The sequence below is a fragment of the Ambystoma mexicanum genome, chromosome 12 (genome assembly GCF_040938575.1).
Source record: "Ambystoma mexicanum isolate Mex_15411 chromosome 12, UKY_AmexF1_1, whole genome shotgun sequence".
Taxonomy (NCBI): Eukaryota; Metazoa; Chordata; class Amphibia; order Caudata; family Ambystomatidae; genus Ambystoma; species Ambystoma mexicanum.
This window is the reverse complement of record NC_090936.1, coordinates 559,412,004-559,432,196: the sequence shown is the minus strand read 5'-3', so window position 1 is coordinate 559,432,196 and position 20,193 is coordinate 559,412,004. Positions and strand designations below refer to the sequence as shown.

The 20,193-nt window shown below is 45.6% G+C and overlaps 1 protein-coding gene across 2 annotated transcripts in view; it reads left to right on the top strand.

The window, feature by feature from the left end:
- LOC138513011 (membrane-spanning 4-domains subfamily A member 8-like) overlaps window positions 1–20,193 on the top strand; it is a 213,670-nt gene that overhangs the window by 114,655 nt on the left and 78,822 nt on the right. The window contains exon 3 of one of the 2 annotated variants that reach the window (XM_069627727.1): window positions 1,081–1,212. The exons of the other annotated variant lie outside the window; for it this stretch is intronic. Coding sequence (XP_069483828.1) covers window positions 1,081–1,212 — 132 coding nt within the window. The remainder of the gene's footprint in view (window positions 1–1,080; window positions 1,213–20,193) is intronic. 2 annotated transcript variants of the gene reach the window in all.

The following is a 20,193-nucleotide window of genomic DNA, read 5'->3' as shown; positions in this document are numbered from 1 at the left end:
AACATTATGCAGATGTGTTTAACTTTAGGACTTTGAATATTGCAGGGGCCTGGAAGGGCAGTACCTGGAAGTTTTGCTGGTCTGGAACATAACTGATTTGGTTGATGTCTGTGTGCGTGTCAGGGTAAGGAGCTCACCTAGAGATGCACAGCTAGGCAAATGATCATTGTTGTGTTTGCGCTTCTGCAAGATTTTTTGTCAGGTTTAAAGACAATTGTTACTCCTTAACCTTGCATTAATTGGTCTTGGTGCTAACTATCTCCCTGTCAATTGGGGTCTGTTCATTGGTGAGTGAAGGCTAGGCTTTGCACTAGAGCCTATGGTACTAATGGCTTAAATTATCTCATGGGGGTATAGTTTGTTGCCATGAATGGATATCGTCTAGTGGAAGAGTCAAGGTGATTCAAATTGTGTTTCCAGTCTGAGATCCTAGCTAGATAAGAAATATTTTATGATGAGGTGTACTGTAATTCTTACAACCAAGTGACAAACCAAGTATGAGGCGGATTTCATAAAGTAATCTCACTTCACCTGAGTAGACTGCGTACATTTGGTGTGGCCAATTTTACTGCAGTGACAATTCCCCATGCATGCACAGAGTGGCCCCTTGAGTCCTGCTCCCCAGCTAGAGGGATGGGTTTCCCTATAGTCCCCCACATGTGGTGAGTCTCACTAAGTCACTAGTGGTGCCGCACAAACTCTGACAAGTTTAAACCAGGTTACAGATGGTATAAAATCAGTTGCATACACTCACATACCTCCAACACTGTATACCAATTTGTCAATCAGATCTGGCGGGACTGTGGCATGGCATGGATTAGTATGCGTGGCGTGGATTAGTATGCTGTGCATCCCGGTGCTATTGTTCCCTCTGCCTACTCCCTTTCCACTGGAGATACTGGTAAAATCAATTCCCATCAGTGGGAGCCTCCACCTGGTACTGCCGCAGTCTGTAATGGTCAGTTTCGGTCTGGCCAGTGATAGACTTCCTAGCACCTCTGAGTCCTCCTGTGACCATTGTGTAATGCGTCCATCAGGGTTGCGTGCAAGTGCTTAAATACATCTCTTACTCTCCATCAGATCACCCAGGTTATCATCGGATGTGTCCAGATCCTGCTGGGAATCCTCCTCCGATTTTTGGCGCGCTATTTGATTGAATTTCTCCACACGCCACCAATCTTCTACAGAGCTGCATATTGGTCTGGAGTGCAAGTGAGTAAGGCGTGCTTGAGCTAAAATCGTAATGCCTGTAAGTTGAAAGGGAGTCATGCTCAGCAGAGGAGGAGTGTCTCACTCAGGACAATGGGCTAGAATGGTAAGATCAGCTGTGAGTGCGCCAGCATCAGTGTAAGTGATGATGTTTTGGTGCACATTATTTGCCTATATAGCTCTAGTGAACTGCTGAGAATGGGCAGCAGGAAGTGGGATGTGTTGATGGTCTATGGTCTATGGGATAAGATACCCCCACCGTGCGTTATAAGGATATTACAAATCACTCAGGAGTTCAGTGACCAAATAGATGAGCGAGGTCGAAGGCCGAGTTCTTTTATAAGATTACGGAACTGCAAGGTGACTTGCAAATATCCTTTTTACATATAGTCGGGGTATTTTATTCATTTTAATGCATGGCCATACACGGTCATCGCCATACTACCCGGCCTCTTGCTTAATTTATTGTAAGGGACCTTCCATTTGCTAGTCCACATAATCAATTTAGAAAATGTTTGAATTGCAAAAAAGTAATATGCAGCATCTATTGTTTATTTGCGTGTTAAACTCTAGCAGTGCACAATTTAAACATTATAACATAAACAGTTCCTCACCAATGTATGTCTGTAAAGTGTTGTAGAAAACAATTTGACAAGAAAGGAATTTGAAAAGATGATTGCAGCTTTAATTAAGTGCTGCAGTGACAGCTTTAATTCAGCTCTGTGCTGGCTCAAGCATGAGGCATTGTAGCATTACAAGTGAAGCGTAATAACTGATTGCAGAGAGGTTGTGATGTCATTTTCTTATTGCAGATCAGATGTGATGTCACAACTAGCCTGTAATAAGAAAAGTATTTCCAGGCTTTTAAACAGATATTGCAGGCTGTCGTGTATTATAATTTAATTTGCTGACTATTGTTTAATGAATGGGACAGCACTGTCACCACCTCACTATTTCATCATCCAGAAGTTCCATTTTAGGTTTGACTAGAGCAAGCTTTGTTCAGTGCCAGAGGTCATGAAAATACATAGTAGGGAGAGGTATGTTAGATTATCAGTGAAGGTGCGTACTCCCCGACACAATATCCCAAAATCAGAAACTGGACACACCCAGTAGGGAATGAGACCAGGAGAGAGATTGCAAGTTGAACAAAGTTTATATAAAGAAATTGTGAACTCAGAGTGCTGCCCGGAGAGCGCTCTGCCAACAGATACACGGGCAGCACATTAAAAAAGCATCCAGCATCATAAATGACATCACATTACAATATACAATCCCGCAACTCGATTGGGTCAAATCATCAGCACATTATGGATCCATACGAGTTCACCTCATGGGATTGGTGGGTGCTTTAATGTCACTCCTAGTGCATGTGGGTCAGCTGGGCTCATCTTCGTGAGGTGAAGGTCAGACCGGCAAAATTACACTTTACCTGACTAACTGATTATGCAAAAACAGCATTTGAGAGCATGAGACAAATGACACTCGTAAAGTCAGGTAGGAATGTGAGTGCCTTTCAGAGTTCATACACAAGTTATGGGCAGACATTGTACCCTCTACACCCTGGTACCCATAAACCTAGAATCCCTGTCCCAGGTGCCCACCTCAGAGTTTTTGATCTACCTAATACCTCATGGTACGAATAGACAAGTGTTATAGTTAGAAAGAAATATATGTGGGTCTGGGGTCGGGGCTCTCGAGAGTGTTTTTGTTGGGTCACTACAGGGGGCTAGATGTGTATCTGTATCAAAGAACAGAGGGGCAGGGGCCTGGTAGTTTACAGTTTAGCAGGGTGGGGGTCAAAAGGGGCACAAGCAGGTTAGTGGAGACGGATGGGCTCTCAGGCGGGGGCCTGTTCTGATCTTACAGTGTAGTGAGCTCATCTGTTCTGAGATGGCACTGAAGGTTGCAACAATAAATAGCTGAACTTCTGGGAGAACAGGGTTTGTGCGAAGCTGGATGGAGGCAGTGGGGTGGGGACCTGGGCTGGTGGTGTGCGGCATGGGACCAAGGGAGGGACAGGCTTTTAGAGATCATTTTCAAACCTAGCAAAAGATGGCATCTGGTGAGTTACCTAAAAGGGGGTCTTTGTGCGTTAGTAAGGCCTAATTGCATGATTTCCTTGTTAGTAATTAATAAGTAATTAACACAGATTACAGTTGGGAGGAAGGGGGACGTCTCCCACCTTCAGCACAAGTGATATCCATGTTTCGGGAGTGCAGTAGTGGCAGGATAAACTACCACTCTCCCAACACCAGTGTGCCCTGCCAAAGCCCTGTTAGAGCAATAGCCATTTTGAAGGAGTAGTTTACAGTTTAAGTTCGATGAGACATTTGTGAAAGGTTGCTATGCTGCTTAGCACGTTGCTGCTTTTTTTTGTGCTGCATGGCCAGGAATATAGGACATCTGTAATTGATGTGACTTCAAATACTTAGGTTCTTAATACTTAGAATTACTGATCTATTGAGCACAGCTGCTCAGAATGTTTGTACTTCAGAGACTGTGTTTTCCTTTGAATGTTCCTAGAGTTAAAAGTGTCATTTAATAAGGCCAAGCATGGGGAGAGAGGCATATAATGGTAGAGCCACTCAGGAAATGTGCACTAGATGCATGCCTCTTTGGCTGCCTTCTTCATTGCACGCTCAGAGGGAGCGGTGGAGCCCAAGGCTGCAGCAGGCCCACGCCCTCCTCTCAGGACCAGGAGTTGAGATTCAACAGGCCTCAGACGAGACAACTGAGCAGGGCAAGCAGCCATGACCCTTTCCTCAGTCGTGGTGAAATCTGAGGCCCATGTCTGCCTGTCCAAATGGCCATTTTGATGTCGGCATTGTACCGTCCACACAGTCTGTTTCATTTTGGGGGAGTGCGACACTGTGTCCTTCTCATGTCCAATAGGTGCACCCAGTATTTCAGTCCCTTCACTTTAACTGCAGTTGGGGTGCTGTACACCACTGCGTATGGACCATGAAATCTTGGTGAATTCCACCTTCTTACAAAACTTCTAACATAGATGTGTTCCCCTGGCATTAAATGCCCCTCCAGGCTATCTGCTGCCGGCATGGAGGTGTCTGTTGCTACATCTTCAGTGAATGGCAGAGCAATTTGTTTTGCTATGCTGCGTACTGCGCGTGTTAGCTGTGCTAGGTATTCCTTAAACTCTTCCCCCAGCACTGTGGCAGCCCTATGTGCATCAGACGCCCTCCTAACAGGAGAGAGCGGCGTGTGCATTCTTCTCCCCGTCACAATTTCGTGCGGGCTCAAATGGTGATCCTTGCATGGTTGATTTCTAAGTTGGAACAGTGCTAGGGGCAGACAATATACACCATTTTTTTTCAACGTGCTGCATAATTTCGATAAATTGCTTTTGAGCAGCCCGTTGATCCTCTCCACACCTCCATTGGCCATTGGATGATAAATGGAACATAGTTTATGTTTCACCCCCAGAAGGGAGGTTACTTCTTTGAAAAGATCATTCACAATGTGCGTGCCGTTGTCTGAATGGATCACGTCACAGATTCCCCACCGCGAGAATACTTCTCGCACATGGAACTTGGCAGCACATTTTGCATCAGGATGGGGGCAGGGGCCCGCTTCCACCCACCGCGAAAAAGGGCATACCACCACAATCAAGTATCTCGCTCCATTACATCTTTCTCCCATATCGGCGTAGTCGATATGTAGTTCTCTGAATGGACCTGTAGGGCGTGGCAAAGTGCCACGCAGAGTTCGTAATGTCATTCCTGAATTGTAAGTTTGGCATGTAGTACATTCAATCACAAACTTAGACAAGTATTCGTGCAGATTGGGAACAAAACAATCCTCCTGCATGTCTGAGGCGATGTGTTGTTTTGCTAAGTGAGCTGGGAAATGCAGTTGTTGGAACGCTACTTCTAATAATTCTACAGGCATCACTACCTTGCCTGTCGTTTCCTGTCTCCAAATGAGATCTGTGGCTGATTGTTTACATTCTCCTTTGCCCACAACTCCTGCTCTTCCAGTGGGGCCCTTCTCTGGAATTCTATCAATTGTGCTATGGGCGTGTTACTGTATGCTTCTGCTGGTTGTTCTGCTGTGGCTGTTTTTACAACGTACTCTGATGTGGGTGTCTTATTGAAGTACGAGGCTTCCTTCGCTGCTGTGTCGGCTGCCGCGTTCCCCAATGAGACAGCGTCTGTGTTATTGGTATGGGCTTGGCATTTAACCACTGCCACTACCGATGGCTCTGCTAAAGCTTCTATTAGTTCATTTAATAACGTGGCATGTTGTACGGGGGACCCGTCTGCTCTTCTGAACCCTCGCCAGTGTGACAGCCCTGAGTGAACTGTAGTGGTGACGTAAGCTGAGTCTGAATATATTGCTATGGCACAATCTTTGGCTGTGTGTAACGCACTGATTAGTGTAGTCAGTTCGGCTGCTTGTGCAGAGTAATGTGAGGGGAGGCGCTTTTGAACAATCACTTCTTATGTGTCTTCTTCCATGCACACTACGGCCATCCCCACATGTTTCTCTCCTGTCTCTGAGTTTATGGATGCTGACCCGTCTATGAAATATATTTCTCCTTCTGTAAGGGCATTTTCTCTTGCTTTGGGAATGTCATCGGCCTCTCCCTCAAATGTGCTACAATCGTGTTCCTGTAAATCTTCAGTTCTGCATGGCTCTGTAATGAATGTGGCTGGGTTCACTGTCTTGCATCTAACCACGTGTACATTTGGACTGGATATTATTATTTCATAAGCAGATACTCTCTGTGTTGTGAGAGTAGATTTTGATCTTTCCAAGATAGCAAATAATGAGTGTTCCGCATATAGCGTCTCTGAACATCCCATTACGATCGTGGCACTTTTCTCAATGGGGAAAGCCGCTGCAGCGAGGGCCTGTTCGTCAGGGAAATGTGCCTGCGTTACTGGGTCTAATATTCCACTGTAGTACGCTAATGGTTTGTGGCCTAGCGATGTCTTTTGTATCAATACTGCTGTCATCAATGTTCCATTGCTGTGTGAAAACAGGAAAAATTCCCTTTCATAATCTGGATTTGCAAGGATTGGGGCGTCTGCAATAAGGTCTTTTAACCAGGAAAATTGGGCAATTGTCTTTTGTATCCATTTTATTGGGGCCCTGTTCTTCTGTGCTTCCTTCAGTGCTAGTAGCATTGGCCGTGTGTATGCTGCATAATCGAGGATCCATGCTCGGCAACAGGTACATATGCCAAGAAATTTCTGCATGTCCTTCACGGTTTCTGGTATGATGATGTGTAGAATGGCAGAAGCTCTGTCTGGTAGTATTCTTTTCCCATCTTTAGATATTTGCTTGCCGAGATATACAACGTCTGCAAGGCAGTATTGTAACTTTCCTTTGTCCACCTTGTATCCCTTGGCAGCCAATAGGTTAAGCAGTGTTATCGAGCCTTCTCTACACTCTTCTTCTGTTTTGCTGCAGACGAGTAAATCATCTACGTACTGTATAATGGTGCTCCCCACATCTATGTTGACGATGTCTTCTCGTATTACTCTGTTAAAAATGCTTGGGCTATCGCAATACCCCTGTGGGAGTCTGCGGTGTTCATATCTGCTGTTTCCTAATGTAAAGGCTGTAAGGTACTGCGACTCTGGTGCGAGTGGCACAGAGAAAAAAGCATTTTTCAAATCAATGACAGTGAAGCAAGTTGCCTCTTTTGGTATACTGCACAATATTGATGCCGGGTTAGGCACTAATGGGAACTTTTTTTGGATGACGTCATTGAGTGGGCGGAGGTCCTGGACCATTCTCCACGCCCCTCCTTTCGCTTTTTAAATGGAAAAAGTGCTGTGTTGCATGGGGAAGTTGATGGCACTAAGATACCTTGGCTTAGGAGTGCATTCACTGTTTCTCTAATACCTTCCTCTGCTTCTTTGGATATTGGGTATTGGTTCACTCTGGGTGGGAGGGCACCTGGTTTCAGTTTTATCTTTATGGGAGTCACCTCATGCAACAATCCCACATCGTGTGGCCCTGTAGTCCAAATTTTAGGTGCTACCCTGGCCATGTCTTCCTCAAATATTGTCAGTTGGGCCTTTCTGTTAGCCATGAGTGGGTTGTGTATTTCTCTGGGTTGGATCATAATGTCACATGGTATGCTTATTTCCATTATTATTTCTCCATCCCCCTCGTAATCAGTAAACAATTCTTCATCAGTTATATCTTTTAGCATTATGTTTGGCTCTATGCATAGCACACTTCTCCACTCGCATCCCTGCGCGTCCAGGCCTATGACCACAATGCGTTTGTTGGAAACTTGAACTGCCTCAATGTCTATAGATGTAATTGTGCCTGGCACTACATCTGTTGGTGTGATTGGGCGGAATATGAAGTCTGATGGTATTCTCCACTCTTTTTGTGTTATTTCAGGCACTACTCGGGCTAATACCTGTATTCCATAGACAAACATGTCCATGTCAATGGGGATCCCTCTTACTGCAACTTCCTTTGTAATCGTGCTTATTATCAGGAGTGCTCGTACGGGGTATAGCCCTGGCGTCGAGCACACTATCCCTCTTTCAGTAAAGGCTATGGTCATGTTTAACTTACTGAGCAAGTCTCGTCCCATCAAATTGATTGGCGCGTCTTCGTAATACCATAAGGGTGTGCGCACTGTTTTTCCCCCTACTGTTACATCAAGATCTTTTGTGTAAGGAACTTTTAAAATAGCCCCAAAGAACCCCTGCATCTCCAAATTTCTTCCTGAGAGCTGAAACCGCCCTTCTGTGAGACATGATTTTTCTGCTCTAGAGTCTACCATAAAGATAAACTGCTTGTTTCCTATCTCTGCCGCCACTAGTGGTTCCTCATTTGCATTTTGTGTGGTGGATAGGACTGGACACGCAAGTACTCCCTGTGGGCTATCCTAGTCTTGGTATCTTTACTGACCCGGTACTGAAAAAACGTTGTCACCTACGGCCGTTACGCCACGGAATGGTGCAGGGGCATCATTTGCGGCCGCTGCAAAAGGGTTATTGTTTATGTTCCCTACTGGGTTTTGTCTCGCCATGGGCTGTAGTGCGTTTTGCTGTTGTGGCTGCTGCTGTTGCTGCTGTTGTGGGGCTGGCTGTCTTTGTTGCATTTGGGGGTCATAGCAGAACTGATCTTGTTGTCCCCCTCTTCCCATTGGAGCTCCACAAGGGCTACCTGGGTGTGGGCAGCCCCACCCCTGTTCATTGTTCATGGGCTGCTGCTGCCCCTGAAAATAACCTGATGGTCGGATTCTACAATCTCGTGAATAATGTCCCCACCTTCCACAATTCCAACATGACCCCTGTTGTCCTCCTCTTGGTCCTTGCCCACCATACTCTCTGTTTCCCATTCCTCCATGTCCTCCCCTCTGCCCACAGTACCCACCTCTTCCTTGGGCCGGCCTGTTCTGCCACTGTGATCCTTGGCATGGCTGTTCCTCTCCGTTCCACTGTGCTTGGTCCTCTCCAACCCACTGCGCTGCTATCCCAACGGGTCTTCCTCCCACGTTTTCCTCTCCTTCGTTTCCTCTGTCTGCGGTTACACTGGCAGTAATGGCGGCGACCTTCACTAATTTTGTCTGCACTAGTTTTGCTTCGTCGGCCAGCCTCTTTTGTGTGACCTCCTTTTCTTTCTCTTTGATCCTCCTCCAATGGTGTACAATTATGCTCTGACTTTCAGGCCACGCTTTGGCTTCGATCCCAGCTATTTTGTCCAAGGCCTTCTGCACCTCTTTCGGCAACCCCTTTTTAATGATAAAATAAAATAAGGCTGTTGATTGATTCCATGCCGTACCAGTTTCACTTCTCCATAAGTCTTGCACTCGCAAAATGAATTGTGCAGGATCCTCGCTCTCCTCCATCGTGCACTGTATCACTGCATGTAAGTCTGGAACGTCTGGAAATGCACGCCGCAATACATCCCACACTTGTGCTCGAACACTGTTGAATGGTGATCCATCGTGGCGATCACAGCTCATTGTTACTCCCGGGAACCCTGCCCTTTCCCAGATTATGTCTGCTTGGTCCCCGATTGCTGATACTAATAAGCTTTTCACATCACCTATAGCTAACGGCACGTCTGCCGTGTTCTTCTGAAATACATGTATCCACTTACCTGCTCCTCCCGTCAGTGGAGGGAGGAGCTTTAACAGGTTGTTTTTGTCCATTTGGGCCCACGGGATATAGTTTGGCCTACCTGCTCCTTTATGTATTAGTGGCATTTGTAGTTTCTGTTTCTTTCCTGTTTTGCTCGTTCTCCCTTTTTTTCGTTTTACTTACTAGTATGTTCCCTGTCCTCTCTGTTTGTTGTCTTAATCTACCCTGCTATAATGATGGTGATAGTGTGTCTGGGTAACAGCAATTTGGCAGTGGGGAACCCTCTGCGGCAGCTGCCTCTTCGCATTCATCTAAATCATCCCATACTTCTTCTATTTCTGACTCTGGCTCGTTATTATCCTCCCAAATTTCCTTGGGTTCACTTCCTTGCCTTTCACCTTGATCTCCACTTTGTTGACTCTCTGGTGTATCTGGGCGTATAATTCTCACTGGCTTGTTATTCAATTGGAACAGGAACTGTCCTGACTGCCACTCTTGTTCTTGTCTTTGCTGTGATGACGCCCCTTGTGATGCTATAGATTGCCCTGATACTGAGACTGATGGGGTTGCATTGCTTACTGCCCCTATCGGGGGTGTGAGATCTGCCAGTGACAGCGGGGGTAGCCTCCTCTCCCCCTGGCAGCATTTGCCCCTTGTCGCATAGAGCTCTTAACCGTGTTATTTCCATTTGTGCGTGTGCTAGCTGGCGATTTAAATCGCCTGTTAAACGTGCTCTGTTCACAGGAGGCGCACTCGTGGGGCCGTACAGGCCTCCTTTGTCATATGGTGGGGGTTCAGGGGCTGTTGCCCCGCACTGAGCAGTGGGGGTGGGTGGTATATACAGGGGCTCACTAAACCCTACTGCTGGCCTGGTCATTAAGGGATAGATTTTTGTTACTTTGTTCTCGGTTGTAGTTGTTGAGCACTCCCCTTTTGGTGTCCCGCTTTCTTCTTCAGGTATTTTCTGCTTTTCTATCATTCAGCTTGTACCTACCTCTGCCGTGGGGGTAACTTCCTCGAACATTCGCCATAAATCTAACACTTCTCTCCGGTTCTGTAACTGTTTCCCTTTTTATCATGCTAGCAAATGTGTTGATACTAGGTCCAACACTCTTTTGTCGAATGACCCTCCTTCTGGCCAAATCGGTATAACCCCATCTCCTTTTATCTCAGTGATCCACTGATCGTGATACTTCTGTATCCTGTTGCTATATAGTAGAAGATGCTGGCAAATATGTGCCAGTGGCGTTACTTCCCCCATGGCAATGCCTCTTTTCCTTTCTTGTGTATTCAGGTACCCTTGAGTCCCTTCCCACCTCTCACTTGGTATGTCAGTTACAATTTGTGAAAATATGTTTTTTATCAATGCTCGCAATTATGGTATGTCACATTAGCTGTTCTTCCTGAGAGGTGTTACCTGGTCACCTCTCACAATTTATTTCTTTGCCTGTTATTCATTAATCAATAAGTTACTTGTACTGAAATACTTTGGCGTGTTCAACAGGACATATACACAAAGCAGACCAACAAACATATAATCATGCAACATACACATGCACTGCCTGCGCGCGTTTGTTCTTTCCCTATTCCAATTACTGTCCCCAGTTTTTCTTCTTCCCTATTCTACCTACTATTTCGCATTCACTCCCCACCTCTTTCACCTTTATTATGTCTCAAGATTTCTTACCTCCACGGAAAAAGAATATTCTAAAACTACTCAGAGTCTACTCAATATACGAGACCCCTACTATTTTCTCTTTATCTCTATTCTGCACTTGGTCAGGACAAATTCTACGCGGCGCTGCCTTCTACCCCGTATGGGCTAGGATACCACTTCTCTTCTTCTCACTTCTTACAACACCTAATGGCCATTTAAAGGATAGATCAGAAAAGCCTCGCCGTCACTCACACATACCCTATTCTTAACTAACTTCCCTTTGTTTGCTAATTCCCTTCTTCCCGTATTTCCCCTTACCTTCCTTTGGGGTCTTTGCAACCGGGACTCCACGTGCTCAGTCAGGTACTCCGAGGGTCGCCGCTCATGGCCGGACCTCGCTCAGGTACGTCCCCCAACCAAGCCGTGGCCTGCCTTGGCGAGCAGCCTTTTCGATCGGGTATTCGTCAACCGGGAAACCTTGACCCTTTCTTCTTGGTGTGCACAGTCTGGTGAACCGCAGAGGCGATGGTCTTGCTGGGGGCGTCCTGGATCTCGCTGCCGGGCAGTGCAAGCCTCGAGGCACCTCTCTAAATCACGTCGCCGGGGTCACCAAAAATGTAAGTGCCTTTCCCCGGCTTACTACGTGTGAGAGAAAATGAAATAACCAACACAACCCCTGTCGGGGAAGGAGGCACTGAGAACCGGCTGCAAGAGTTCAAAGGATGGTTTATTTCTCCAGCTAGGAAATAACCCACAAAACCCTACCAAAAACATTTACATCATCCCTCATATGTATATCAATTAAAGTAACTCTAACAAAAAATACTAAATGGACCCGATTGGCCAGGCAGTGTGGTGCTGTAGGTGTGGGTGGCATCTCTTCCTTCTGATTGGCTGAGTGGCTGACGAGATGATGGACGTCAAATATCTTGTGCTCCACGCAGGTCAGGGTCCGGTCACTGTGGTCACTACCTAAGCTAATATGTTGCATTCATAAAACACTAAATAACAAATTATCTAAACATTTTATGCTACTTTTCATATTTCTTACACAAATCACACATAGTATTTATTGTCAGTACAATTGGGTCATTTGTGGCTTTAATTGGAGGCCTTGACCTTTATTGTGCATGTAAAAAGAGTCAAGCTGTGTTTCACATATCTCCTAAGCTTTAGACCTATTAGTATAAGTAAAAACATATATTGTGGCAAGATGCTTAAGGTTAGTAGTGGGTGTGTTGGATGGGTTTCGCAGCATAGGCGAGGGTCTGGCACTTGAAAGATATACCTTACAGGGAGCGCAGGGTCAGGATGGCATTAAATTGCTCTAAATGGGGGTGGGTGGCTAGCACGTTTACGGGGACGAACGAGCAAAAAGTGCTTAGCTCATCCTGGTTCACATGCTGGTTCTCATGCTAGCAATGATCTCAGAGGAAGAAAACTGTATCATATTGGTTGTTGCAACTTTCTCCGGCTTCAGCGTGAGAATGGGAGCGCAGAGCTTTCCTTCGCAGGGGGAGTGCTGCCTGCGTGCCTTGTGTGTGTGTCTCTGTCCTTGGCTGTTGCAGTGGAAGGGGAGCTGAGCCTTGCTGTACTATCGCAGTGAGGCCTGTTTACCCAAGATGGAGTCGAAAGGGGGCACAAAACATGGATGCCCCGTGTCCTGCTCGGTGGTCCCATCTATGTAGCGGTCAACCGTGGTTAACTTTACATAAGGGCAAGGGGCAAACCCACTACCGGAGGCACGTGGTCCAAGCTTCGTACTGAGGAGTGTATGGCGCGAAGGGGCCTAGGGGCCCCTCGCTCCCATACAAGGTGAAGGAGACGACATCCCTAAAACAAGCGAAAATGCCCAAGAAGAAGGTGAAATATACTTTGTAGAAAATCAGCGTCTATCGATTGTGAAACAGGAGAAAAGCATGTAGGGGCAGCTGTGGTAAGAATTGAAGGGGAAGAATATAAAGTGATAGTGCAGACGCGCCTCCCCTCACATTTTTCGGCACAGGCAGCAGAACTAATTGCATTAATTGAAGCATTGCTTACAGTCAAGAGGTGTGCATTGACGATATACTCTGACTCGGCATACGTGACAACAACAGTACACTCAGGCTTGTTACGATGGCGACGAAGAGGATTCAGGAGAGTGGATGGCTCCCCTGTGCAACATGCAGCGCTATGCTGAACACTCTCTATGAACTGCATGTTGCATATTTCTCTTACTACCCCATCTTCTGGGTCCTCTCGTAGTTGTAGGGATAATACTGCCGCTCCTTCTTCGTACTCATCTAAATCACTCCACACTTCGTCTACTTTCCTGTCTGAGTCCCACTTCCTTGTTCCTCCCCTGCTTGGCTGCCTCCTTGTTCTGCCTGTACGATTTTTATGGGGGTGTCATTAAGAAGAAAGAAAAACTCTTCTGACGTCCACTCATGTTCAGGCCCTGTTGGTAAATTCCTCTGTAATAGCGGAGAAGATGTTGGCCCACCTGCTTTGCTTGACGGTGCCTCCCCTCCCCAGGCAACATTTGTCCCCGGTGTTAGGCAAAATCATATGTAGTACCCTTAGGGACCACTACATACAATTAAGACTACAAGTGATAGTACAATTTCACCTTTGGTACAAGCCTGTACTACACAGTAAAGTGGTAGCGATGGCTGAGCAGCCAGACTTATCTCAAGAGCAAATGACCAGTAATAGGAATTACACACAGGACTACAATTACTGTGACTCAAGAAAACACTGACTCAAATGTAAGTACATTTATTTTTAAACCATCTGTTCACAAAACACTTCACTTCTATTAAATAATACCACACTTTAAATATACTACACACAACCAATTCCTCTTGTTCAGGTCAATTCAAGGTAAGTACATTAGGATTTGACAGACCAGTGTTTCGAAACAAACAAATGCGTTATCGTGGGTTCTTACGCGATCACTTTTTGACACTAATGACAGTTCGATCTTACGAAAGAAAACCGCGGGAAGAAATGTAACCGTAGTGAAACACACTTAGCACAAAGAATTAAAACAAGGGACTAATGGATACAAATCATAGGCAATACTTTTGTCAAGGGAATAGAATCAGAGGACGTGTTCTAAGAGGCAGATAAAAGTCAATAGGCCTGCGCCAGTGTCAAATGGAGCAGGGCTCTGTTGTCGAGGATTACACAGTGAGAACAGTTCAAGATTAACGTTGCCAGGAGCATTGGATATTGTCAAAGGGAGAGAAAAGTTATAAGACGGACGAAAGAAAGGACAAGCCTTCAGAAAGGAAAAGGGTTCACCCGATTCCTCAAGGTCGGATGGAGAGAACGACCAAATGGACACAGTACCTTATTCAGATGAAGAAAGCTGGTTCTACGGCAGTTGCTCCTGGTAGTTCCTACAGACTCACTGTTCGTGAAACTTCAGTCTTGGGGACAAGAAGGAGGACTTCTGGAGCAATCTGCACTACCCAGGGATGAAGCCAGCAGCAGCAAAGCAACAATGAATAAAAGGTGCGCTCCTTAAAAACAGGAGAGGGCTCTTCTGTTGTCTATCCAGACCACTACAGCTCAGTGCAGTGATTTCGACCCAGAAGAGGATTCTCTGGCTGTAGAAGGTGAGCTGGTTGATCCCACCAGGCTCAAGGGAAGGATACTCCGGACTGGATCTCCTCTGTCGTTGAAGGGTAGATAGCTCAGGACTGCATCAGGGCTTCACCGGGTTCCAGGAGTTGCAGCAGCCGTCTTCTTCTCCACTTCTCTTCAGTTTTTGTAGTTCCAGTAGCGTCTCTGACTTCCAGCCCAAGAGTCCTGCCTTTTATGCCAAACTCCCCCATTCACACAGCCTGGCTGTCAATCGCACAGCAGGGGGGTTGTCCAGCCCAGACAACCACCTCAGCCAATGGACACAAAGTGCTACTTGGGTCTCCAAGGGGACCCTGTGCAGGGGGTTACTAAACCCCTCCCTCACATAAAGCCCACCTAGACATGATGATGCCTAGGGAGTTGGTGACACTCCATAGCCCATGAGCACAAAAAGTACAACATACACAAAAAATACACTGTAAGAGTGGGAAAAAAGGCTCACACTCTTACCAGGTGGAAAAAATAAACCCCTGAAATCCTGCAAAGCTGCTGAGGGACTCACTAGGTAAGGGAAATTAGCCATAAATGAGAATTCTCCCTAACACCCAGTCACATAATGCTCGCAATCGTGTTATCTCCATTTGTGTGGAGCCAAGTTGTCTTTCCAAATCCCCAGTGAGACGTGCTAGGTTTACTGGAGGGACGCTTGTAGCTCCGTACAGCCCTCTGGAATCATAAGGAGGCGGGGCTGTGGCTGCGGGGGTTTGAGGGGCACTTGGTTCAGGAAAATCAGATGGGTCGCTGTACCCCGCAGCGGACCCAGTTAGTAGTGGGTATAGTCTAGTGAGGTCATTGTCCCCCTGTTTTATCACTTTTTCTTCTGTTGTTACTTACCCCTCCCCTGTTGGGGCTGGTGGCGCTTCTGGCGTTACCTCTTTTATTACATCATTACCGGGGGATGCATCTTCAAACATACTCCAAAGGTCTAATATTTCACGTCTGTTTTGGAGCTGCTTACCTCGATACTTTGCTAGCAGGTGGGTTGTCACAAGGTCTAACACTCCTTTATCAAATGACCCCCCTTCTGGCCACACTTGGGATGATCCCTCTCCCTTTATTTCCGTGAGCCATTGCTCATGGCATATTTGTATTTTCTCTCTATACAGGGGAAGATGCTGGCAGATATGAGCTAAAGGTGTGTCTCCCCCCATGGCTCCCCTTTTTACCTTTTGTGTTTACTCGTGTGTGGGTAGTGTGTCACAATGTCTGTTTACTCTGGCAATACTTCAACACTTATTGCATAATATCATAAAAACCTTGTCACTTACACCTTCTTGTTTCTATATGAACAACAAAGGACACACTTTGAATATTTATTAAGTGGACGACAAACTTACATATACTTTCCGAACGGACCAACAAATTTGACCTTAACGACAGTTAACATATAACATGTATTTTTCTTTGGTGCTAGTTATACTCCTACCCTGTCCTAGTCACATTTATCCATATTCTCTTTTTCTATTCACTCTCCTTGCCCTCCTTCCCTGGACCCCTTTGGGCTTACTTCTAAAATAGGTACACTTACAAGAAAAATAATGTACTAAATGTACTAATATCTCCCGAGTCTACTTAAGATATGAGACTCCTACGTTTTTCATCTCCACTTATTTCCTGCACTGGTCGAGACAATGCTATGCAGCGCCACCTTCTACCCCCCTTCAGAGCTAGGTTCCCATACTCTTCCCTTATTCTGTTACCTCTGTATTCATAACCTAATGGCCATATAAAGAATAGATAAGAAAAAGCCTATCAGTTACATTAACACAGTCCCTAAACCCAAAATCTGACTCCCCACTATGTTACTTATCACGATCCTTGCACCACTTATATTTCCCTTCTTTGAGGTTCTCGGAACCAGTACTCCTGTATCCAAGGTGATCCGAGAGCCTCCGTTCACGGTCTATCCACAATCAGGGCCACACCCCAACCAAGCAGTGACCCGCCCTGGCGAGCAGTCGGGTATTGGCAATGCGGGGACCCTTGGAACCTCTTCTTTTGTGCGCACACTGGTCAGCCGCAGGAGGCAATGGTTTTTGCTGGGGACGTCCTGGATCTCGCTGCAAGGCACAGGGGTTTCTCTCTGTGCACCCTCGATCATGTCGGGGTCACCAAGTGAAAGTACTCACTGCCCACAATACCAATAAAACCCAGTAGGAAATGAGACTATGAGAGGTGATTGGCAGCTGTCAAAGATTTATATAAAATTCAGCATCCAGAGAACTCTGCTACCTTGGGAGCGCTCTGGCAAACAATACAATACAATGTGTTTATAAAAGGTTACAGCGTCATCAGTGACAATTTCTATACAGCCAGCAAGTTACAATGTAATTGGTTAGAAGGGTGGTGCACATACAGTTCTTTAGGGGCCGGCTCGACTCAATTGGCTGATGACTTGGCAGGAGGTTGGACATCACGTGATATAGCTGGGCCGGTCCGTGCAAGTTGAAGGTTAGGCCAGGTCGGAGAGGCGGCTGGACCTCTCTAGCTAATCTATACACTTATTCTAGACATGCAATAAACAATGAGCATCAATATACCTTTGAATAAATCTTAGAGGCTTATAAATTGTACATACATAACTGCATCATCTCACATTGGGTAATTCGTAAGGTAAAGGGTGTGGGGGTCTTGCCTTCTGTGATAACTTGGGTACTGGGCTGTTCTGGCACATCAGGGCGAGGCGGGGAGTGGGGTGACGCATGTTAGTTCAAGACAGGATATACTGTGACAGGCGTCTGGGTTTATTGGGGGCACTCTAGGGTGGTCAGCTCAAGCAGTAATTTTCCAACAGAGAGGGTGAGGGGGCAAGAGTAGGTTTGTGGAGATGGATGATCTACAAGTCATGGTTCGGGCCGGTTCACACACAGGACAGTGATCTCAGATGAAGAATGATGCGATACATAGTTTTAATTGTTACAGTTAGCTTCAGTGCATCCGTGAGAAAGAGACTTGGGCTGCGCAGAAAAGGTGGGGGCGGTTGGTGCTCGCTGGGCGTGGCACTGCTGAGGGGAGAGGAGACTTTGTATTGCAGAATTGCGGCCTAGTCCAAAGATGGAGTCGAGGGCACACAAAATGGAGTCCAAATGTGTCTTGCAATAGCCCCACCTCTGCTCCAACCAAGCTCTTATTCCTCATGGCAGCAGAAGGGCGATGGAGGTGTCCCCCACTAGTGCAAGAGCAAAAGGTTAATTTCGCATAGAATACATGGGGGGGGGGCTAATTTGCCCCTTCCTTCCTTACATCCAATATTCATGCTGAAGGAAATGGTGGGTATTTGTATTGGCTCAAAATAACTGACTAGAGGGTAAGTGATTAATTCTTCAACATTTCCTGCTACAACTCGGGTAAATTACATTGCTATGGGTCAGTGATTAAGAACACGATAAGAACACAATAAGGTTGTCATTCAGTGTCAAATTAAGACATGGGAATATCGTGCATAATGACAATACAAACAAGCAACAATAAGCAAACTGAAAACTTGGCAGCCCGGAAACAGGGCCATGTAACTAAACAAGATAGCTCAACAAGATAATTTAATTGTGAAACACTATGCTGGGCAAGCATAGTTAGGGGGAACTTTACTATTGTGGTTACTAAACCATATGAAGCAATATCTGTCATGGTTGTCCTTTATTGAGTGGAGTGTTGTTCTCCATGTGATTTCTTGTGAGTGTATCTATCTGTTGGCAGTTGTATTGCACAATTTTCTTTATATTTGATCAGTTTTTTGTTATGTCTGACAGGCTGCAGTTGTACTGATGGCATAACAACTGACAGAATTTTATTTTATATAGTCCATAAACTGCGTGACCCAAGGACGCAGCCATGTTTTGGCACTGTGTGAGGAGCTGCTTCCTTAATTAGGGAAGTGGAGTGGAATAAGTGCTTATTAGTCGGCATGGACACAGGAGCCATAAGAGGGTCTCTATTACATCAGGCTCGATCCAAGGTTTGTGGATGTCCAGTTACTCACTGGCCTGTTACTATTTGTTTATTTATTATCTTTATATACAGGGAAGGACAATGCTCTTTTGATCACAAAAGAACGTACAATTGATAAGGTATATTTGATAGGAATAGGAAGCAGTGAGCTTCTTACAATGTAGTGAGTTCCAGTGACATTCTGACCAGGTAGTGGAGGGGAGTAAATGGAACAGACACAGATAACACATGGGTAGATATAAATACATTAAGGACAATCAACATTCACCAGCATTCCTTTTGTCCGCCTCTCCTTTTCTGCTCCTGTTACTCTAACCTTGTGTTTCCTCCTTAGGGGCATTTGGGGAACCGACCTGCCCTAACCTCTTGATCTTCCCTACCCGTAACTTCTTCCTATCAAAGTATACCAGGGTGATCTCGAACCCAGGAGAGTGGGGTTTGAAGACAGGTATGAGGCGGGTGTAGAGTTCTGTGTTTCCCACAGATGACTCTGACCTCAGGTGAAGTTCCAGTAACTTCTTCAATTAATTTCCAGTACATTGTGATAATCATACAAGGTCAAGTACATCTGGGTTCCAGGCAACATACACCTGCATCCTCCCAGGTAGGCTCACATCTCTCAACTGACTCACATAAAACCCATGAATCATACATCAACATTCTCACTACTAATATTCTGTGTCACTCACTCAACATTCTACTCATTCTGCACAAGCAACAAAGAAACCTAATCACTACATATCTCCCTTCCTTACACAACAACATTCACACCAGCGAGACCTCACTTACATGAAACACAGAGCACCCATACACTCAAAAATCCATGTACGTTCATCACTACCGCTTGAATTAAAACCACATCCATACCGTGAAAGTATACCCAATTAAAATGGTACCATGACACCAACTACAATGCCCCTCCCCTTTTCTACCAAGTAAAGGAAAGACACTACCACTGAAAATTGCACCACTTACAATCTACACACGTAAGAAAGATCAATACTCTCTCCTCCTCTACCACGAAACAACACACAACCCATGCTAAATCATATCACGCCACTTACACAGCTCCAAAACACTGCACTAAATTACGCACCAAAGAACAAGGCTGGGTATTCCAAACACCCGAGTAAATGACAAAACAACAAATGCACAAGAAAATGCCTATGCCGCCACTCCTAATTCGTCACCTGTATTCTAATGGTCCACCTGACAGACCACAACTACTGAAAGAGTAAGCATGAAAACACATCCCACACAATCAGAAACATCACAGTCACTTGAATCAAATACACACTGGAACACTACACTACTCAAATCCCTGCAACCACTAAAACACAACACTAAGATGTGCACCTCACACCAAAAGCACCAGGCTGGACGTTCAAAAACGTCCGGGTCAAACAACACCCATGCAACACAACCAGTGTGATATTGCTAACCCTTATTCGTCACCTGTGTTCCCCAAAACAACCCAAACTAACACCACTGCTGCGAGTTATCATTTACACAACACACTCTAAGTCATCAAGTACACAACTATAAAATCGCCAAAATGTTAAATATCTAGCACACCACAAATGCTCACACATGCAGATCCCCACACTGCAATCACAAAAACAGTGCTACTAAATTTAACATCACTGCTAAATACATTTCTATACT